The 23,544-nt window shown below is 43.7% G+C and overlaps 1 protein-coding gene across 10 annotated transcripts in view; it reads left to right on the forward strand.

Annotated features, from left to right (window-relative positions):
* Positions 1-23,544, forward strand: part of ARHGAP44 (Rho GTPase activating protein 44) — an 88,023-nt gene that overhangs the window by 44,557 nt on the left and 19,922 nt on the right. For 9 of the 10 annotated variants that reach the window (XM_028717157.2, XM_028717158.2, XM_028717151.2 and 6 more), the window contains exons 2-13: positions 6,018-6,057; positions 8,828-8,932; positions 9,241-9,317; positions 10,091-10,202; positions 11,797-11,873; positions 17,447-17,564; positions 18,278-18,346; positions 18,490-18,571; positions 19,698-19,825; positions 20,029-20,140; positions 20,945-21,026; positions 22,712-22,792. In XM_028717157.2, coding sequence (XP_028572990.2) covers positions 6,018-6,057; positions 8,828-8,932; positions 9,241-9,317; positions 10,091-10,202; positions 11,797-11,873; positions 17,447-17,564; positions 18,278-18,346; positions 18,490-18,571; positions 19,698-19,825; positions 20,029-20,140; positions 20,945-21,026; positions 22,712-22,792 — 1,083 coding nt within the window. The remainder of the gene's footprint in view (positions 1-6,017; positions 6,058-8,827; positions 8,933-9,240; positions 9,318-10,090; positions 10,203-11,796; positions 11,874-17,446; positions 17,565-18,277; positions 18,347-18,489; positions 18,572-19,697; positions 19,826-20,028; positions 20,141-20,944; positions 21,027-22,711; positions 22,793-23,544) is intronic. The other variant, XM_028717152.2, reaches the window with a different exon arrangement.

Here is a 23,544-nt window from a genome sequence, read left to right on the forward strand (position 1 = left end):
GAGCTAGAAGTTACAAGGCTTTGGCTTCTGCTCATTTGTCTAAAAGGCAACACAGAAAGTGTAAGTACTTCAGAAGCTTAGTGAAAAGCTTGTGGCACATTTAAGAGGTATTTAGTGATGCTTCTGTGTTGTGTGTGATCTGTGATTAGAAAGATAAAAACCACAGGGTAGGGAGAGTGGTCTTTTGTAATACCATCCTCGGCAGCAGTCTTGTGTATTAGTGGCAATTTGGCTGGCCACAGGTGCATCTTCTGCATGCTTTAAATTGCTGCATGCATTGCTTAGCACAGAGCCCCTTCCATGAGGGAATGGAAAGGGATCTAGAGAAGTGCGAGCTATTCCTCCTTCTGATCCTTCTCCCATCAAGGGTGACCTTAGTCGCTCTGTCAACAAGCCAGCAGGGCTTGAAGAGCTTTTATTTTCATACAAGTTCAGGAAATCCTGGCTGATGACTCTGGCTTGGTTCACATTACCATGACCCGGTGGAGTTATTCTATCCCAGTTCACATTCTCCTGAAATCTCAGTGTATCACCAACATAAGACTTAGTTGTCCAAGAGGCTTTTGGAACTAACTGCTTTGCATGAGGTGTCGGGGGGGGGGGGGAGGCGAGGTATAAATAAATATATTATAATGATGATGATGGTAATGTGGCTCATCATTGATATGAAACCATTGGGGGAAGTTTTAGGGGGATTTGGGACGGAGTGTCATTAATGTGCTGATGAGCTGATGACCCCCAACTCTTAATTACCCTTCCCGTAATTCTCCTTTTCTCTAAATTGTGAGTGCTGCTGGCAGAAGTTTAAAACTGATGTCCTGAGTTGGTATTGGGCTGGTTGAAAGCAAATAAGCTGAAAAGCAATTCAGATATGACTGAGTCACTGTTTGCGGGTGGTCCAACTCTCATAAGGGCAGATATTCAAAGAGTTCTGGGTGGGCTGGAACACCCCTTGCAGCTTGCAGGATGATGTTAAATCCAGGTCTCACTTTGGATGTCCTGGTAGCATCTGTGGCATGAAGTGCTTTTCACTAGTTTAGGTTGGCTCCTTGCCAATGGAACCAACCACCTTTATTCAGGTTACTGCGATGCATGGTGTGTGGGGCTGCCTTAGAAAACCATTCAGAAACCTCAGCTGATCCAGCACACAGTTAACAGCTTGCCTGGTTGCTGTAAGATGGCAAATGGAACATTTGTTGTCTGTACTTGAGTCATCTTTTAAGAGCAGGCTAACTAAAACACTGCTGAGGCATATCATTGCAAGAGGACACTCTGACCGCACAGGTCATCTTGGAGGGAAAAACATTCTGCTAGTGACAGTGTATAGGCAGAATAAACATAATGTTGTGCAGTCTTCTTAATAAGTTATCAGCGGATTGAGCATGGTGCAGTGCCAAGGTAATGGTGACATGCTAAAGTCACAGTGACTCTGTAGTCTTGTTAATAAATTATTTTAAAAATTATCTGCATAGTGAGGGCGAAACCATAATTTATAAGTGACATGGATGGAGGAATTGAGGGGATGCTTCTCAAATTTGCAGATGACACTAATCTGGGAGGGGTAGCTAATGACGCAGAAGACCTAATTGGGATTTAAAATGGCCTTAACAGATTTGAGACCTGGGTCCAAACTAACAAAATGAATTTCAATAGGGACAAATGTAAGGTTCTGCACTTAGGCAGGAAGAACGAGGTGCACAACTACAAGATGGGGGACACTTGGCTTACTAGCGGTACATGTGAAAAGGATCTAGTGGTCTTAGTGGACCAAAGTTTAACATAAGTCAACAGTGTGATGCAGCAGCAAAAAAAAGCTAACACTATTCTAGGCTGGAGCAACCGAAGTATGGTGTCCAGATCAAGGGAAGTAATAGTACCACTCTATTCTGCCTTGTTCAGGCCACTCCTGGAATGTTGTGTCAAATTCTGGGCACCACCATTTAAGAAGGATGTTGACAAGCTGGAATGTGTGCAGAGGAAGGGCAACCAAGATGATCAAGGGTCTGGAAACTAAGCTTTATGAGGAAAAGTTGAGGGAGCTGGGTATGTTTAGCCTGGAAAAAAGGAGACTGAGAAGAGCTATGATAGCTGTCTTCAAATATCTCAAGGACCATCACATGGAAGAGGAAGCATGCTTGTTTCCTCCTGCTCTGGAGGTTAGGACTCAACGGCCAATGGCTTCAAGTTGCAAGAAAGGAGATTCTGACTAAACATTTGGAAAAACTTTCTGACAGTAAGATCTGTTCAGCAGTAGAACAGACTCCCACGAGAGGTGGTGGACTCTCCTTCCTTGGAGGTTTTTAAGCAGAGGTTGGAAGGCCATCTGTCATGGATGCTTTAGCTGAGATTCCTGCATTGCAGGGGGTTAGACTAGATGACCCTTCCAATTCTATGATTTTATTGATACAGCTAGCTACTTGTCTAGACATTCTGCCTCACAATACAGTATCAGCATGTAAGACCTGGGTGTGTCAAGACAGATTATCTGGAGGAGGGAAGATGCCATGCTTACACTGTTACCTTCTGGGAGAGTCATTTATCTTGCTAACTGTATTGCATTGCAGATCAATTTCACAAACAAATTTTACTGCTTGACACAGTGTCAGCTATATGTTCCACATGACCTTATTAGCACCTTCATTTCATACTGGTAACTCTTTCAGTAGTTTCAGTTGTGGGATGGGAGACATTCACATTAGTGTGTGGGAGCAAAAACAACAGATCCTTGTGACACCTTAAAGACTAACCCATTTATTATGGCATAATATTTCACAGACTACATTCCGCTACATCTGATACATGAAATGTTATTGTCTGTGTGTGCATGCACATGCTCACACACATGCATATATGGTTGGCGGCGGCTGTAATCAGTGAAGTCCAGTCAGAGGGAAGTGTGCATGTGCGTTATGTGAACTGCAACCCCTTGCTTAGGCAGCCCACCCTATCTCTGAACAGCCGGTGCTGATGCAACCTTTTTGAGATACATTAATATGTGTTGATGCTGTCATTCCGCAAACATGGTCCCCATCTGCATGGGCATCACTGTGAATGCTAATTGTGTTGGCTTGTTAAGCACGAAGTCACAAGGAAGCAAAGCATGAACAGTTCTGGGTTCATGCGGCTGCCTTATTAGCTGCAAAGCTGCGGGCGCTCAGCATTTAACATGATCAAGTTTCTCTTTTTATATAAGTGTTCTTGTTAGGGATGCATGACAGACTCTGTGTCTGCTGGCAAGCTTTCTAGCCACAGTTTCCAATAGGAAGCTATGCAGAAGGAACTGAGATTGAAGCACAGCCTAGACTCTAGAGCAGTGATGACCAGACTTGACCCTCCAGCTGTTTTGGGACTACAGTTCCTATCATCCCTGACGACTGGTCCTGTTAGCTAGGGGTGATGGGAGTTGTAGTCCCAAAACAGCTGGAGTGCCAAGTTTGGCCATCACTGATCTGGAGTAACATGCTAACGTGTGTGTGTGTGTGTGTGTGTGTGTGTGTGTGTGTGTGTGTGTGTGTTTTCCGGTGGAGAAAGATTTCTGTTGTGTGACTCAGGGTGAGGCTGGGAAAACTCTTAAGACACAAAGGCTACCTGGGCTCTGACTTGATTCACACACACATTTGTTGCTTGATGACTGCAAACTCAAATCTTGGCTTGCATATATGAATGAGCCATCGCAGATAAAATGCTTCATGGAACTTTCACGTTCCGTCACCTCGCTTTACCTTGAGTACAATGCATTTGGTTTACAGTCTCCTCATTTCACCCTCTGAACTTCTGCAGAAGCATGCCTTGTTGATGAAATTCAGAGGTCTAGAAATTTTCTGATTCATTTTCTGATTCATCTCTGCACTCTGCCCCCACCCCCTGCCAAGTACCGTGCTTTTCCGTGTATAACACACACACACACCCCGTGTATAAGACACCCCCTATTTTGTTTAGGGGGGATTGCTGAAAATCATTCACCCGACTGTCCTACGCTGCCACTCGCACACGTCGCAAAAGCCACCAATCATCTGTCCCCTCACCGGCAGAAGCCAACCATCGCCTGCCCAATTGAGGCAGAGACACACAATCGAGAACAGCCCTTGCCACAGCCACCAATAACATGCCCGATAGCCGCTGACAATCTCTGGCTCATGGAAGCAACCACTCCCTCATCCCCCCTATGCACTATCCGTGTATAATACAACCCCAAATTTTAAACATCCTATTTTTTTTTTAAAAAAAACCTTGTCTTATACACAGAAAAGTATGGTTAATTGAGCGATCCTTTGCTATGTGATGTATCAGAATCATGCATCTTTTTTTGAAGTACTAATAATTGGCTCTTATCCTGGAGTAATAGTGGCTAATGCAACCAATTGGTTGAGGCAGTGGGAGGAGGAAGGGGGTAGAAAGTTCATCTGATAGATGCGAATTTGGCAAACATCAATATATAGCACTTCTATTTGAAGAAAGGGAGCCTACACATCACAGCTGTTAGAGACAGAACTGACATAAGGTGTTTAGAAAGCTTTCAGATGGGTAAAGGATCTTCAGTGAAATATGAGTTTTGAAGCCTTTAGATTTTATGGTTTCGCTATGAAGATCAAACTGCTATAAAGCTAAAGGAGAAAGATCTGTTCGGGAGGAAAGTATGATGGGTATACGTGGTCTAGAGACAAAAAAAGATGAAGAGGGAAGAATAGCAGAGTGGGTGGCTACTAAAAAGAGATGAAGGTTCAACTATTATGTAAATACCAAAGGAAGAGAAAAGAAATAAGGTGGGAGTAGCTATAAATTTAAGGGACACGGGTGGCGCTGTGGTCTAAACCAAAGAGCCTAGGGCTTGCCGATCGGAAGGTTGGCGGTTCGAATCCCCGCGACGGGGTAAGCACCCATTGCTCGGTCCAGCTCCTGCCAACCTAGCAGTTCAAAAGCCCGTCAAAGTGCAAGTAGATAAATAGGTACTGCTCCTGCAGGAAGGTAAACGGCGTTTCCGTGCACTGCTCTGGTTCACCAGAAGCGGCTTAGTCATGCTGGCCACATGACCCGGAAGCTGTCTGTGGACAAACGCCGGCTCCCTCGGCCTGCAAAGTGAGATGAGTGTGCAACCCCAGAGTCATCCGCGACAGGACCAAACAGTCAGGGGTACCTTTACCTTTACCTAGCTATAAATTAGATATTAGCTAAAACCATCCTGAAGGGCAATGGGTTGAGAAGGTTATGGCTTAGATTGGGTAGCACAAGGATGATGTTGGTTTTAGCACTTTGTTAAGGCAACGGCTTGAGGTATATGCCCAAGTCAGGGATGTTAGGCTGATTTATGTACAAGTACAACAAAAAGCCGCACTTAGCTGCGGTTTGCCACATGGCAGTTTTATTTACATTTGAGGAATGCATTATACACAAGGCAAAGGAGTACAAATGTTCGATCAGTGTACTATTATATTGAAAAGGGTCGTTTCTGTGTTAGGAACTCATTGGTTCCCCCCTCCCTTTTAAAGCAAGTTTCATGGATCTATAATGCAGCCATATTTAACATTATGGTCACCTGTCTTGAAAAGGATACTGTAGTACTGGAGAAAGTGCTGAAAGGGGATATTCAAATGACCTGGGGGTGAAGGCAGAATGTATTAATTATGAACAATGGTTTAGGAATTTGGGAGGGTGGGGGGTTTTAATTTTAATTTGGTGGGTGGGTAATATGACTCCAGAATGTAGGAAGAGCCTTGCTAGATCAGACTCAATGTTCATTTAGTCGGGTATGCTGTTTTCAATAACAAAGATTAAGTGGTTATAGTACATCATTAGGTCTAAAATTCACTCAAGGCAGCTTACACAATAACAGATAAAAGATACAATTCCATTTATGACAAAGTAGAATACATTTTTTTAAAACCACATCCCGTCAAATAAGAACATTAATGAAACCATTAATAAACAGACAACCAGCTCAAAGATAAAACTCACACACCCCCCCCACGAAGGTTTCTCTGTCTTGAATTACATTTTCCTTCTTTTCTCTCTCTCTTTAGGGCTGAAAAAACAGAAGTCCTAAATGAAGATCTCTTGCAGGTACAGTGTTTATCTTTCTGACATCTTCTGCAATCATTTGATATTGTACACTACTCCATGAGCAAAATACAAAACTAAACTTTGAAGAGGCCGGTTTAGCAGGGGCTATCCTCTAATAGGAAATGAAATCAGCATGCTTAACATGAAGTTGGTAATAACAAAATTGGATGTATGAGAAATCTATCCATCAAGTCTCCACAATGAACGTTGGAGGATTGTGGAATGCAGTCTCACTGGCGGCCTCTGAAGGTCAAAAAATTTCTCTTGCTTACACCAAGTAGATCCAGTTTCAGAGAAGCCCCAAGCTGCTGCACCTCCATATTGACTCAGAAAATAGCATGAATTGGGAGGGGTTGATCTCTTTCAGAATTCTATAGTAGCATATATATGTAGAGAGGATAAATGTAATATGTGCCTTGTCAGCAGAACAGTTGCCTTTTGTTCACTTGTGTTCCTTTGGTGGTGAGAGAGGTTGGGGTTGGCCTAGGGTGTGGTTGTTCATTTGTGAGTGGCTGTGTTGAACTTTGTTTTCGTGTGTGAGTGGGGTGGGTGGGCGTTTTGGAGTGAACAGCAAAGAACCTACACAAGCAACGCTGACACCAAACCCTACATATAGTAAGTAAAATAGTAATACTGTCGCCCAACCCCAACCCCACCCATCCTTCCTCCCCTCCACCTCTTTCCCCCTTTTCTTCCCAAAGTCTCAACAAATGAAACTGATTTGTAAAAATGTTACATGGGGGGGGGGGAATACGAGAGAGACATTGCAAACACTTTTGTAAAACAAGAAAATCTTTAATAAAACAAAAACTAACCTCTCCCCCCCCAAAAAAAACCAGTTGCCTTTTGTGGCTAGCTTTCAAACAGGTGGCCAATGACTTTTTACAGAGCAGGTAGTCTCTAGTGACTCTTCATTTTTAATAAGGAAAGTTTGGGGCAACTTCTTTGACTTGGACTGTTGAGCTATATGCAATGTCTCCAGTGAGCAAGTGAGAACTAAAGAGCCAGCTCCCAGTTCCTGGACGTGAGCACCTGCCAGTTTATTTTTTTATTTTTATTTTTTTAAGTCTCAATAGCAGTCTCTGACATCTTCTCTTTCCGGGCCCCCAAATCAATCGTGGGAGAACTAAAGGGGTCCCAGATGAGCTGTCCATGCCTATTTTCAGAGATATGGCATCTCCCCTTATGAGATCAGCCAGATAATTATGCCATTTTCCAAAACTGACTAGTCTCTAGAAGCCAGTCAATTACAGGAGGTATTTCAACAGTGGCTTCAGGTAGCTAGCTACATTCTTCATTTGAACATTCACTTTCGGGTTGCCTCCATAATTTCAAGCCTTTATTTTGCAATTGTCCTTTTAGCATCTCATTACGTTGCTTCCTTTCTTAATACAGACGCAGTTACTTATCCACCATATCTCCATTCATTCCTAAAATAGGAATCACAACATTTTATTCTACTTAAGTTCCAGCTTTTGTTTCAGGATATTAAATTAAAATCAACGCTAAAACAGTTGTTTCTCCCCTCTCGAACTTTTAACTGCAGTGGTTTGTCTGTAAATTAATGGGATTAGAATGGGTAAACACACTTATTTTTGGATTTCTAATGCACTTCCATAGCTAGAGACTGGTGTTTGGGCTTGGTAAACCAAACATGGTACAAACCAAACATTGTACTAAGTGCATCATTCCTGAATGCTGAAGTAACATAGGAAGTGACTGAGGATGCCAAAGTTCAGATTTTGCTGGCATCTTGAGTGCCATTTCCTGCATTTCTGAGGATGCTCAAGTAATCAAGGAAGACTGGGAAGTATAGTTTTCTAGAATACTCAGGCACTCAATAGTGCCCCTTGAGCATTTTGGAAAACTATATTTCTTGGAGATCCTTTTGCCTGGGATGTAGTTTCCAGATTGCCTGGCATCTCTGCTATCACAGCTTATGGGCCTGGTTTTTATTTTATGTTACTTGTAACTTTTTAATTTAAACTCTGGTGAAATCATATCCAACTCAGAGTACCCTTCTTTGTAACTTCATTTCGGAGCCTGATTCAGAGTGCTCACTTTGACATTTGAGTTCTTTCATTACTTGGGGCCACAGTGACTGAATAACCATCTCTTCCCATATGCACCTAAACGTGCCCTGTGGTCATCAATGTGGGCTCTTCACCAGGTTTTTCTGCTAGTTGGAATATTGTGTAGTAGCAACAGGAAACAGGTCCTCCTCAGCAATAACCTCACATTTAGATAATGCCTGCCTTGTGGCATCAGGCAACTAACTTTTCATTCTCACAGATTTTATTAAACCCTCTGTTATGTGGTCTTTTAATGTGTCTGTTTTACTTTCTGGAGACTTTTAAGGTCTGTAGTACCTCCTGCTTGGTATAATCTTTTAGCTTTTTGCCTTGTGTTTGCAATGATGGTTATCTTGGTGTTTTTGAATTGCATTATCTTAATTTGCTTTAAATACTTGTGTACTTCACCCTGAAAATGATAGTTGTTGGGTGGCTAAGAAAAGAGCCAGGAAAGAAATAAATTGTGAAGTCTGATAATGTTAATCAACTATTTATTGTGTCATTTGTTCCGTAATTGTCATATAGTCCAGCGTGTTAAAATTGGCTGCTGATGAATGGAGTATGCATGTGGACACTTTAAGGGGACCCAGAGGGCAGGGCCTATGTGAACTGAATTGGTTCTCTCTCTATGTCCAGATAGCTGAGAGTTGAGGACGAGCACCTCTGATGTGATGCTTTCTTGTTGTGTTCATCCCCAGGTGGAGAAGCGTTTGGAGTTGGTGAAGCAGGTCTCCCACAGCACACACAAGAAACTGACAGCGTGTCTTCAGGGTCAGCAGGGATCGGATTCTGATAAGCGCTCGGTGAGAGATTCCAGCACCCACCAGACAACAGAGCTGGGTTCATGTCTCTACGTGTTTCACATGGAGAAGAGGCAGGAGGGAGGGAATCAAGCTGAGAAGACAGCATAGCTAGCTTTCCTCCCCTCCTGTGTGTAAATTGTATGTGAGCATAAGAGTTAGTAAACCAGGGGTTCGTGGGGTTTTTTTTTATAAACAAATAATATTGTTTGGAAATAGTGTCATTTTCTGGGAATGAAGTGGGCTCAAACTGTGATGTGATGGATTTAAAAACAAACCCTAAATTCATACAGCAGTTGCTTTTGTTGCAGAAGAAATTGCCTTTGACATCGCTAGCCCAATGCTTGATGGAAGGTTCTGCTATTCTAGGGGACGACTCCCTGCTTGGGTAAGATTCTTCCCATTCAAAATACCCACCTATTGGGCAAGATACAACTCTCTCTCTCTCTTTTTTAATCTGTTCTAGTCAGAATAATGTTCCTCAGCTGAAAGGCCACTTCAGTAGGAAACATGTTGGTGGATTTATTTAAAATATTTATACCCTGCCCTTTCCTTTATAAAACATTTAAGGCAGCTTACAAACCAGAACTGTAAAATGCATTAAAAATAAAAGGATCGCAAGTCTAGCGTTGTAATGAAAAATCCTTTTGCCTGAACCAATTTTAATAGCTTCTTGCTACTTTTCAATTGCCACCCCCTTTTCCAACCAACCTTTTCCAGGTTGGGTCTCCTCAGTCTTATTTCATGTGCTTTAAACATTTAGAGACACTCTTTCATGTAAAATAGCAAGGCGGTTTATATCATAAATCAATACGAAAGACAATAAAAAGATACTAGGTGTTGCCTCTGCTATGGCACCTTCGCAGGATGCAGCAATAAGTTGTCATTTCACACCAGCCTGTTTTATTACAAATAAACCAAAGCATGTTAGTGGAATGACACAGAACCATTTTGTGCCTCAGGTGATATAGAAGCCTCTTGGCCTGCTGCCTTACAGAGCCTGTATGATTAGTGCTTAAGATCCTCTGTCTGCCACACATCATCTGTCTCAGGCCCATGACCATCTCTGTACCTCTCTCTGTCTGTCTCTCTTGTTCGCCTTTCCATCTCTGTTGCTTGCCGTACCACTTCAGTGTGATTATCTGTTTTCATGCCCTGCAGGAAGATGCTGAAGTTATGTGGGGAAGCAGAGGACAAGCTTTCTCAAGAGCTCATCCACTTTGAGCTGGAAGTTGAGCGGGATGTGATTGAGCCTCTCTTTGTATTGGCTGAGGTGAGAAAAAACACAAGCGGTGGCAGTCAATAGCTGCAATGAGCACTGTTTTGGGTTGTTCTGATGTGTTGGCATAAGTCAGGCATAGGCAAACTCCGGCCCTCCAGATGTTTGGGACTACAATTCCCATCATCCCTAGCTAACAGGACCAGTGGTCAGGGATGATGGGAATTGTAGTCACAAACATCTGGAGGGCCGGAGTTTGCCTATGCCTGGTATAAGTGGTATAACCTCGAAAGTAGGGGGGGGGACTTGTGGCACACCAGACATTATGCACTTTTAACTCCCTTCAGCCCCTGCCAGCTTGCCCAGTGATCAGGGATTATGGGAGTTCAAGCCCAGCAAGTTCCCTTACCTCTGCTCTAACAAGAAAGGCCTCTGAATCAAGGGGGCAATTCTGAAGAAGATTCAAGAAGGATAAGAAACACATCTGCAATGAAGGACTTCTGGCATTTGGCCCAATGGAAGTTGGGTGCAGGCAGGGAGCAGGACAGTGCCGGCTCAACAAGTTCCTGTTAGGTGAAAAGACTGGGCAGCTAGTAAAGCTCATGGGCAGGTAGAAAGACTTGAGTTTGGCTCTGTGAGAAAAACTCAAGCTATGGGTTCATTAAGCAGCAAGGCTGGGAGGGGTTGTGCAGCAGAAACAGGATTATGTGGGGCCAGGAAGTAAGGCAAGAGTAAAAGAGAGGCAACTCTGGGAGCCAAGAACAAAATTTTCTTCAGGTTTTAAAGTGTGTGTGTGTGTGTGTGTGTGTGTGTAAGTGTAAGTGTAAGGAATACTTAAAAATCATGTCAGATTTTGAATGCTGCCCTCTCTAGGTAAATGTATCCCAGCCTACTTTGAATTTCTTTTTTAAAAAAGCATTGTGAACTTTCTCCTCACAGTATGGCCTTTGAATCCTGGTATTTTACACCAAAACATGGTAGCCATTTTAAGTTGCTCCATGTTGTCAGCCTTTCTGTTTGTATTTTGCTGCTCCCTATATTGTCAGAGGAGGGGTGTGTGTGTTCTTGTTTTGCTGTTACAAGTTCACATGCACAAGACCAAACAAGGAAATATTCACTTTGCAGAAAGGAAGCTAGACTATTTTTAAGAGAGGTTGAGTGTATTCCAGAAGTGCTCCGTGTTCTTGTGGGTCTACTTTCAAATCAGGCATTTTGGAGCTGAGGGGATAGTAGATACATGCACCACTGGCTAATTAGGTGTTCTCTAGGATAGGGACACCACAGTCATCACCTTCGTTTTTTCCTTTCCTCCTGTCATATTTCTTTAAAGTGGATGGGCTAAAAGTATTTTTCAGTATCTAAATTGAGATAGCTGCCAAGCACTGCTGCCTGTTTCTTTTCCAATTTTCTGCTTTTAACACCAGCCAGAGAACATTGACGGCAAGTTGTTCTGGGAGCAGTATGTGGCTTTTTGTCATCTGGGAACTGTCCAACAGTGGTATATGCCCCCAGCTGCTGGTGTTGACTCTAGGCTCCGAATCAGATGCACAATCCTGAGAATTCACTTTGACCTTGCTTGGATTCAGTGACAGGGATGTTTATTGGCGTTCTCTGCAGAAAATACCCATGTTACTATCATTTATTTTAGGTAGAAATCCCCAATATCCAAAAACAGAGGAAACACTTAGCGAAATTAGTTCTGGACATGGATTCGTCAAGGACAAGGTAAGAGGCATGTTAGCTTTTTGTCTGCCCATCCTTAAAGTACCATGTCCCTTGCTTCATATTTCTTCATGTTAAAAATTCATGCATTTTTTTAAAAAAAATTATAAATACTATCGTTTAATGTACATAACAATAATAAAAAGCCATATCAAGTTCCAGTGGGTTAAGCAGCAAATCACAGATAAATGCACTAGTTTTGTTCATTCAATTTATGTGTTGCTTTCTATGAATGAAGGTGTCTTGAAGCAACTATAAACCATAAAAATGCAGTATGTTTCAAAGGAATTGTTTAAATAAGCACTAAAAAGTTCATCCTCCAGCAATCAATTACAAAATCATCAAAATAGTATTTCCCACCCAGCAACAAGACAAACACCAAGATAAAATAAAAACAGGCACCGTTATCAGAGCACAAATTAATGCCCAAACACCTGGGAGAATAAGAACATCTGCCTGGCACTGAAAATATGGCAGGCGTTGATGCCTGGCAAATTTACTTGGGGAGAGCATTCCACAAATGGGGGCTACCTCCAGAAAGGCCCATTTTCTTGTTTCCACCCTCTGAACTTCTTTTGGAAGGGTCACATAGAGAAGGGATTGAATAGGCTCATACAGGGGAAGCTGCTACTGTTAGCCTTTGAACTACCAGTGAAAACAAAATTTTAAAAATCTGTCCCTGATGGATTTACTGCTAGAATGACATATCTTGTGTCTTGTGCTATTTGCCCATCAGGCTTCTTGCACTGCCCTCAGTCTTGCCCTCAGTGGGTTATGCTCAACAGCAACACTACGTCAGCGTGGTGTAGTGGTTAAGAGTGGTAGACTCGTAATCTGGTGAACCGGGTTCGCTTCCCCGCTCCTTCCCATGCAGCTGCTGGGTGACCTTGGGATAGTCACACTTCTCTGAAGTCTCTCAGCCTCACTCACCTCACAGAGTGTGTTTGTTGTGGGGGAGGAAGGGAAAGGAGATTTTTGGCTGCTTTGAGACTCCTTAAGGGGAGTGAAAGGCAGGATATCAAGTCCAAACTCCTCCTCCTCCTCCTCCTCCTTCTCTTCTTCTACGTGAAGAGGCCATGTTTCTGTTTCCCCTTTGGTAAAAGAAGGCTCCCTGGAAGATGGGGTGAGAGCATTCTGAGATACTTTCAGCTCTTTCCACAGACATAGATGGAGTCAGTGAGGGCTTTGGAAATTCCCCCAGTTGTTTGATCCTGTGTACTCCTCAGTCTGGGGACGCGGGTGGCGCTGTGGGTAAAACCTCAGTGCCTAGGGCTTGCTGATCGCATGGTCGGCGGTTCGAATCCCCGCGGCGGGGTGAGCTCCCGTCTTTCGGTCCCAGCTCCTGCCCACCTAGCAGTTCGAAAGCACCCTTAAGTGCAAGTAGATAAATAGGTACTGCTTTATAGTGGGAAGGTAAACGGCGTTTCCGTGTGCTGCGCTGGTGCTGGCTCGCCAGAGCAGCTTCGTCACGCTGGCCACGTGACCCGGAAGTGTCTCCGGACAGCGCTGGCCCCCGGCCTCTTAAGTGAGATGGGCACACAACCCTAGAGTCAGACACGACTAGCCCGTACGGGCAGGGGTACCTTTACCTTTACCTTACTCCTCAGTCTGTCAGATCCAGCTAAAATGTCCTACAGAATTCCCATGTCTCCAGATCTTTTTCTGTCAGAGGATCCAAAAGAGAAGGCAGCGCAGGAGGATTTACAGTCTCCTACAATGGTCTAGTACAGGGGTCTGCAACCTTTAAGACAAAAAGAGCCACTTGGACCCATTTCCAAAGGGGGAAAAAACTGGGAGCCGCAAAACCATTACGACATTTAAAACAAATATATCTCCGGAGCCGCGATCTGACAGTGGGCGGGAAGGTGACGTCGGGACGGTGCATGACTAACGCGCGCACCGCCCCCATGCGACGTCACAGCCAGTACAGCGCCCGCCACAGTGGGGAGTGTCGGGGCGCACAATACACCTCCTCCCCTTGCTAGTATCCACCCCGGAGCCGCGGCAAAGGTGTAAAAGAGCCACATGCGGCTCCGGAGCCGCGGGTTGCAGACCCCTGGTCTAGTATTAAATTTCTGTCAGTGTCATTCAGTGAGGAGTCTGCATTTACTCTGACTCTGCTGTTGGTGAAAGAGAGAGGGGATTACCACAACATGTCTTATTAGCTAGTATACTGTGCCTCTGATCATGCCCAAGGAAGAGCTCTCTTTCCTGCCTCTTCAGCTGCGAAGCAGGTGACTGAGACTCTCCCTCACTGGAGCAAACAAATAATCTGAAAGCCAAATCCTGTCACTATCACTATGCCCCCAAGCCAGCCTAAACAGCAAGCTGGTATTTCAGATCATGTCTGGAAAAAATGTAAATTGTGTTTATTTCCTTCCCGGTGCTCCTCGAAAGCAAGCTATTTTTGCCTTGTGCAAGATTGATCTCATTCCCTGGAGGTGCCATTGATATGTTGCCACAAAACTGGAGAAATCATGAGGTCTGCAGACAATTGACCTGGTATTTCCGTGAAGTGGAAAAAAATCTCACCACAGCCACCACCAGGCTTGTTTTGTTTTGATTATTACATTTATGCCCTACCTCTTCAAGAAGCTGCAGGTGTTTTTTATGATTCGCCACCACCACCTCCCTGTTCTATCCTCAAAACAACCCTGTGAGATAGGTAAGGCTAAGAGACTGTGACTGGCCTAAGATCATCTCGTGAGTAGGGAATTGAAACCCTGGTCTCCAGGCCCTAGTCTAACCACTTTACACCACACTGGCTCTGTTCCTCCCATCGCCAAAGGAACATACACTTTCACGCATCTGCCGAAGAAGAATAAGAAGAAGAAGAAGAGGAGGAGGAGGAGGAGGAGGAGGAGGAGGAGTTTGGATTTGATATCCCACTTTATCACTACCCTGAAGAGTCTCAAAGCGGCCAACAATCTCCTTTCCCTTCCTCCCCACTACAAACACTCTGTGAGGTGAGTGAGGCTGAGAGACTTCAGAGAAGTGTGACTAGCCCAAGGTCACCCTGCTAGCAGCTGCATGTGGAGGAGCAGGGAAGTGAACCCAGTTCACCAGATTACAAGTCCACCGCTCTTAACCACTACACCACAGAGAAGTTCATGTTTCAGTAAATAAGCTCAACTTTAAGATACAACAAGATTCTTGGTCTTCTCAGACAAATCGGTAGGAAACCAGGGGAGCATCCTGAACTGCCTTTTGCCCACGAGATAGTGCGATGCTGCTGCAGTCAGCAAAAGAACTTTCAGCTAGTCCTATGTCATAGTGTGATCATGGGATGAAGCCTCTTGGGTGCTGCAGCAAAAGGGAACAAGATTAGAAGGAATGAATTTACACATGTGAAAGTCAGAGGGAGGAAGAGGCAGTGTTCTAGATTCCATAGTGACAGGTGATTATTTTCTCTGTGCCATGAAGGAAAATGCATTGGAGATAAAGATGAACAGCTTCTGAGGGATTTGTGTTCTCCCAAAGTTGGGAGAGCCTGATGTGGATGGCAGTCACCCTTTCACTTTAATTCCACTAAGATTATGGATGTGGTCCACCCTTAAACACCTAACGTCTGTGTCAGCATTTCAGCACTGCAAGAACTGACAGCGTCTGGCCCTCAAAGGTGGGAGGGGGAATGATTTGAGAGGAGCCAGACGGCACTTCTGTTTTCCCTTCAAATTAGGTTTGCTGATCTTTGGGAATAATCTTCTTATTTGAAACTGGTTATAAACAGCTGGTTACTCCGACTAGAAGTATTGAGTTAACTGAGGATTTAAAGAAAAAAAATCCTCCCTGATCTCAAGTGGAGGACATCTTCCCACTGCTGGCCACAGATATCTGCCTTAATCCTACATGAGACAGAATGTGCTGCAGCTGAATACAGGCTGCTCGTCCATGTCATGGATTTTGGGATGTCTGCCAGTTCACCTGGGAAACCTACTGATGGCTACCAGCCATGATGGCTGTGTTCTTCTGCCACAGTTGGAGGTAGCAATGCTTCTGGAAACCGCAAGAGGGGAGAGCGCTCTTGTGCTCATGCTCTGTTTGCTGGTTTCCCACAGCAACTGTGAGAACATGATGCAGAACTAGATGGGTCATTGGCCTGATCTAGCAGGCTCTACTTATGTTCATTCATGGCTTTCAAGGATGGGCCCTAAGTTTTTCATCAGGCCAAACCTATAGCTGCACACCTGGTGTCAAAAAAGGTTATTTATGTATGCCACTACTGCGGCCCATGTTTTGTTAGCACAAAAAATGGAAAACGAGTGAGGTCCCAAAAAAAGAAGAATGGCAACTTAAGTTGACCGAATATGCGCAGCTTGCAGACTTAACATATAGAGTAAAAGAACAAGAAGAACATGTGTTTAGAGAAGACTGGAAAACATTTATTGAATATATGGGAAATACCTGTGTACAGCTGAAAACGCTGGCAGCATTAAGATAAATTCAACAGTGTGAATAAGTTTTGATGGATGTAATAATGGAATACTGAATGGTATAGTTTTTTGTAAAATATGCAGGGATTTGTGATATGCAGAATGAACCGTGGAAAGAGAAGAAGGGAAGTCATTGACATCTTAAGGATGTAAAAATGAGTACTTTAAATTGCAAAACAGAAAATTTAATTATGTATATTATATATAATTAGAACTAGAATGGATTGAAATAGCTGCACAATTATTTAGGCCCAGTTCTTGTGGCATGGAAGTTGCTTCAGGGGACCAGCTTTGCCTGAGCAGTCAGGGTAACGTGAGAGGATAACTTTTAAATCTTGGGCAGGCACTTTTATTGTACTGATTTAACACCTGTTTAAAGAAACAAAACCCTCTTATTTAGGCAGGCTGTGGTTTAGAGAATAAGACAGCTTGGGACGTAACATTTTGGTTAGAAGAAAGTGGGGAGTTGGAACCGTTCCAGTGGTTTCATTGCTGTAGGAATGGCCCACTAGGCAGATGTCATTTAAGCTGACATCCTGATCATCCTCAGATCGGAGGCAGGCTTAGTCTGACAGAGGCAGCTCCATTCTGAGCTGGCCAGTGAGGTCAATCAGTGGAACATCTCTGTCTCTCCTCAGCACAGGACTTTGCTGCATGCTGCTTGTTTTTTAAAACATTATCTTCTTCAACAAAGCAGTATCCTATTAAGTTCTATCACAGGCAGATGGCAGTAAAGATAAGGATGCAAGTAGTAGATTTTTAGGCTCCCTCATGGTGTTCAATGGGTTTAGGAGGTTTCCATTTTAAGGGCAAATTACTCCACAGATTATTGCACCCCTTGAGTATTGCTTGCATTTTGGAGTTTCCCAGGTCATTCTTTCCAAGGGTTTGTTATTGTTGCTTCTTCTGATAAGAGAAGCAGTTGTTTAGCGGATATATATGTGAATTTACAAATGGTGATTGAGGGAGAGTCTAAAGACAACCTGAGGAAAGGGCGGGATTGAAAGGTTGTGTACCTTCAAGCTGATGGTGTGCCTTCAGGCTCTTGTACTGGTGACTGCCCTTGCTAAAAGTTCTGCCCCACCTACAAGTAGGAGTCCTCCTCATCTGTTGCTAATGTCATTTAACTTCTTTCTCCGGCAGGTGGCAGCAGTCAGCCAAATCTTCAGGTTTGTCAAGCAACTTGCAGCCTTCGGGTGCCAAAGCGGATGCTCTCAGGGAAGAGATGGAGGAGGCAGCAAACAGAGTGGAGATTTGCAGGGTATCTATCTATCTATCTATCTATCTATCTATCATCTATCTATCTATCTATCATCTATCTATCAATCATCTATCTATATCTATATCTATATCTATATCTATATCTATATCTATATCTATATCTATATCTATATCTATATCTATATCTATATCTATATCTATATCATCTATATCTATATCTATATCTATATCTATATCTATATCTATATCTATATCTATATCTATATCTATATCTATATCTATATCTATATCTATCTATCTATCTATCATCTATCTATCTATCATCTATCATCTATCTATCTATATCTATCATCTATCATTTCTTTCTTTATCTCTCTCTGTCTTTCTATTCCTGGTGAAGCATCATTTGTGCTATCTGGAATGTGACTCAGGTGATGGCTCCAAAAGCCACTGTTCTTAGCCCATTGAAGCCTAGTATTGTTGGTGCAGTAGCAAATACTATCGCTTGGGGAGGAGAGTATTTAAAACTGCAATTTTCAGCCATTTGCCCTAGTTTGATGAATAGAACTTTGGGCAAGTGGTAGATCAATGTGTGAATTGTGATCCAATTAACATTCTTACTATAGGTGTGTTTTATATTTTATCTGAATTTCTGGAAAGGAAATGCATTTTGCAGCACTACAGCTGTTGCAGTGAGTTTGACTTGGCCATTTTGCATCCGTGTAACTCTTGTCGTTTCTGTACTTCCCGCAGGATCAGCTCTCAGCTGACATGTACAACTTTGTGGCCAAAGAGATAGACTATGCAAACTATTTTCAGACTGTAAGTAGCAGAAAACTTGACTTTTCATGAGGGGGGTGGGGCACTCATGCGCCTCAACCTTCCCATCTCCCTTTGGAAAACCATAATGCTTTCCAGGGCATGAGTTTTCTTACCAGCTGCCTCTTGTTTCATCTTTCTCCCAGTTAATAGAAGTGCAAGCAGAGTACCACAGGAAGTCATTAGCACTTTTGCAGAATGTGTTGCCTCAGATCAAAGCACAGCAGGGTAAGTGTGATGCAGTGTCTCTTACATTACCATTTGTCACATATTACATGAGAGACGTTCAGTGCTGCTCTCTCTGAGGCAACGTGACTACCATACCAAGCATCAAAAGTCAAGGTGATTCTACCCATCAATCCAGAGCCCCCAGCCTGCTAATGGTTGCCTTTGTGGTAGATGAGACAGTGTGACAGCTTAGCAGTCACAAAATGAAGTAGGTCTGTGGATTGCAGCCAGCCAGAATACTAAAAATAAGAATACCACCATATACATCATTCCTAGAATCGTTGCCAGCACCTTACTCTAATCAAAATGTAAGGACTCATTTGGGCCTACTCTTGAGCTCACAAAAGCTATGAGGAATCAACAAGGTTAGCGCTATAGGATGTTATCCGGATTAAGGCTCTTTTCTGGGTGTGTTTTGTTCAGTTTGCTAACCACTCTTCATCAGTGAGATCCTAGGATATTATACCAAAATATATTTGAAACCTTAGCCAATACTTTAAACTGACCAAATCTCCTGGAAGAAGATGTTCCATAGGTTGGCTGTGACCGCAGAGGAGAGGCCTAAGTCACTGGGGTTTTTTTGTAAACATCAAAACCTTGAATTGTGCCCAGTAGCTTCTTTGCGGTCAGTGGAGCCTGTGTAGAATCAGTATTAGATTTTTACCAGCTGGATATACCCCTCAGCGCTCTGGTGTCTGCCTTCTGCACTAGCTGTGGGTTCCACCCCATCTTCAAAGGCAGCCCCATGTAGACCACATTGCAGTAGCCCTGAGGAAAGTGGAAGTCTAGGTTCTCAACTGTGTTGATGTACCCCCATGGTTCTGCGGGTTCCTCCCTTTAATCAGGCAAGGGGCCAGAAGGAGTTGAGCACAATCCCATGTGGCGAAGTTAACTGCAAGTCCATGCTGTACCCTAGTTGCCTCTTAAGGCACTGTTAAGGTGATGATGCCTGAAAACAGCTTTAGACATGTAAACAGAGGGTGATCTTCCAGTCTTGAGGCACATGGCATTAGGGACAGCTCTGCAAACAAGCCAGGAGCGTGTAGAAGTCCAGCTACTGCATGTTACCGAGAGGGTGAGTTGTGGGTACATCGTGATTGCTTCTTATTTGGACTGCCTTCCACAGAAGCCTGGATTGAAAAGCCCTCCTTTGGGAAGCCCCTGGAGGAGCACCTAGCTGTCAGTGGCCGGGAGATTGCTTTCCCCATCGAGGCGTGTGTCACTATGCTCCTGGAGTGTGGCATGCAGGAGGAGGTCTGTATCGGGCAACCGATGCCCTTTCATGCTAAGGCCTGGGAGTGCTTACCACCACCCCCCCCCATATTCCCGTCCCTAGCCCCAATGCTGTGTTGCCCATACTACCTTCCTTGGGATTTGCAAGCTGGACAGACATGTCATTACCGCCTCCCCCCGCCCCACAACCACACACACTTTTATTTCACATCTTGTGTTTGCAGGGCCTATTCCGGGTGGCCCCTTCAGCCTCTAAACTAAAGAAGCTTAAGGCAGCTCTTGACTGCTGTGTTGTGGATGTTCAGGAGTATTCAGCTGACCCACATGCCATTGCAGGTAAGAGCTGCTCTTGTCTTGGCATACCAGGCTGGTGTTGTAGTGAATACTATTAGCTTGAACGAATGGAAGAAGGTTGCTTTCAGTGGCAAACGTAGACAATTAATCAATTATGCACACAACCCCCTAAGCATGCTTATCAAACCAAAGACAGAATTGTAACTTGAGTCAATGAGTCACACACAAACATATACACACCAGACAAACCCTCAAACACACCAAAGCTAACATTAATAGTTTTTAAAACTATATTATATCTAAAGCTATAGGTGTATAATTACTGCAGTTTTTAAAGTCTTTTCAAATACAGAAATAGCACTTGAAATAAAATCTGAGAAGCAGAGAAAATATTGTCATCCCCCCTTTAAAACACAGCTGTAGTTGTGAAACTCCTACAGCACAAGGCAGTCCACCCCCCTCGCACTAATATGGATACAGAGAGTCATCTAGCCATGTGGAGAAGCCTTGCTATTTATTTTAAGAGCATACGTACATCATATGTTGGAATGAGTAGCAAAAAACCTCCTGCCACATTTACTTTAATACAAATGACCAAGTGGTAGGAAACTCTACCATGTTGTAAGATGGTCATCTATATTAGTTCTTGTGTCCAGAAAGGGAAATATTGATCTCAGCATTAGATAGTACAGCATTTTTGCTCCTGTCAGTTAAGGGCTGGTTCATCGACTTCAGCTGTTGCCCCAAACCAAAGAAAGTTCAATGAGGGGAAAAATTCCCTCCAAATTAGGATGAGGCTTTCTGCTTTGGTAATGCATGTTCTGTGTTTCTATGTCTCTTGCACAGGGGCACTGAAGTCCTATCTTCGGGAATTGCCAGAACCGCTCATGACATTTGAACTCTATGAAGAATGGATCCAAGCCTCAAAGTGAGTTGTTCACCGTTGCTTGAGCCCTGCTTCTTCACCTTCTGGTATAAAAACAGAATATCAAACAAGGTTGAAATTCTGCACGCTTCCTTCAGAATAAGTCCTATTGAATTCAGTGAAAATTGCTTCCAAGTAAACATGCAGAGGATCAGGCTGAAACTTGTACCTTATACCTTTTTCCCTGACGGGACTCAAGGTGGCTTACAGATAAAAACAAGAACTGCTCAAAACACAGAAAAATCAGTCATTAAAGTATAATCAAACATGGATAGCATTACAACTATGTACATATATAGAATCTGTTTTAAAACTTACCAATAAAAACAGCCTGGCACCAGCCCTTTAATTAAAAGCAGTCAGTTCCCAAAAGCCTGTTGAAACAAGAAAGTCTTCATCTGTTGGCAGAAGGACAGCAAGGAGAGAGCCAGTCTAGCTTCTCTAGGGAGGGAATTCCGAATTCTGGGAGCCCACAATATTTGCCATGCAGAACCAGGAACTTCATGGGACAGATCAAACCCATTTGGTGTAATTTATAGTGGGAAATTCCAATCCCCACCCACCCACCCCAAAATTATTTCTCCAAGAGCCTCTGCCTATGGACATGTATGTCATTATCATTTATTTGTTTCTCTCATTTATTAGTCACTTTTCAGGGCCACACCCTCACACATTCAGGGCTTCATTCAGTATGCAGATATATTCGAATTCAGGGCCCATTGGTGAAATGTGAATGAGTCCCAAGCAACAGATGTCTACTATGCATAGAAAGGAGATTATTCTCTGACATACGTCAAAGCTGTATGTCTAAGGTTGCCCACCTTAGTTTTCCAAGGAATTCCTCTGCTTCTCACACCAAGACCAGAAAACATTAGTTGCACCTAGGTCATGATGTGATCAATCAGTTAGTGTTTCAGCAGGACTCAAATTTAACTAATTTCCTTTGGATCCAGGGCCCAATTCTCAAGAGCTTGTTGTTGTGTCCCAAGTACTCCAACAGATTCAAACGAATTACCATTTTCTCTAATTGGTTTTGCTTCAAATGAATTGCCTCAGCTTGCCCCCTCTTGAGACTGAGAAATGACATCTCTGCTGCAAGGAAGGGGATTTTCTCAAAATTTGCCGCAGCTATAGTCTGGCCTAAAGCTTCTCTAATAAGACTGGGAATGAAGATGTTATTCCAGCCCTCATCGCCCGATGTAAGAAAAGTGACCCAAGACTGTCCCTGATCTTACCAGGCATTTAAAGTGGCTACACTTTTCAAAGGTCTGCTTTAAACATTTGCATAAATCTGATGCTGAAGTGCGATCTGGGGCTTGTCATTTCAGGATAAGTGATTGTGCAAGTAGGCCCCACCGCAACTGTTGCTTCCAGTACATGACAAGGAGCAGAAGTCACATTCCCAGAGAGGTGAAATGTGAAGCGCATTGGCAGCTTTCCCAGCAGTGACTGTCCTGTCCTGTCTGTAGTGTGACAGGTTTCAAGTGTGAAATTAATGGAGGGCAAGGGGGCGGCTCCCTCGGTGCCTCATATCCTCACAACTTGTCTCTATGTCGCTGCCTCAGCTCAGGCAAGCTTAGGAAAGAGAGGCTGTGTGTGCTGAAGGTGCAGAGATACAAAATCCCCATATGTTTTATCCATCGTCCCACTGCTGAGTTAATCCCAGACATCTCATTCTTGCTTCGCAGCATCCAGGACCAAGACAAGAGGCTGCAGGCCCTGTGGAATGCCCTTGAGAAGTTGCCCAAGCCCAGCTACAACAATCTAAGGCAGGTGTATGCCAGCCAAAGGATATGCTTTCACTTCTTCTTCACTGTCTGTCTCTTGCTGACATCAGTTTTACAGTTTGCAATTGCTATGTGGCCAAAAGGTCCACCCAAAAGGCTATACAGTCATACCTTGGTTCTCGAACGCCTTGGCACTCATATGTTTTGGCTCCCGAATGCCACAAAGCTGGAGTGTTCCAGTTTGCGAACAATTTTTGGAAGCCGAACATCCGATGCTGCTTCAGCTTGACTGCAGGAAGCTCGTGCAGCCAATCAGAAGCTGTGCCTTGGTTTTAAGTTCTAGAACCAAGGTACCACTGTACCTTTAAAATAATGGTGGGTGGGTGGGGTGAAGGTTGATTAATGTTGATGATATTTTGCATTTCCTGGCCTGGAAAGTTTCTGATGCAGCTTCAGTCCCAGCGCGCAAGAGAAGAGAAATATATGTGGATGGGTAACCATTGCTCCGAGCACCTATCACATATTTTGTGCCAGGTGTTCTCTTCTCTCACATGGCCTGCCTTGCAAAAAGAGACCAGTGCTTCTCATTTCAAGAGCCAGGCTGGGCTGAAACTTGATCTTGTCTGCACCACAGTAAAGGACTTGCTAGTTCTCACCCGCTGCCAGCAAGATGTTTTGCCTGTACATGGGTGTTGGGGAGCCTCGGGGGGAAGCTTGTAATGGCTTTGGAAGCTTGCTGTGTCTAAAGTTGCCACGTTAATTCCACCAGGAGGCCTCTCTGCAACAGGCATTGC

Source organism: Podarcis muralis, chromosome 2, assembly GCF_964188315.1.
Source record: "Podarcis muralis chromosome 2, rPodMur119.hap1.1, whole genome shotgun sequence".
NCBI lineage: Eukaryota > Metazoa > Chordata > Lepidosauria > Squamata > Lacertidae > Podarcis > Podarcis muralis.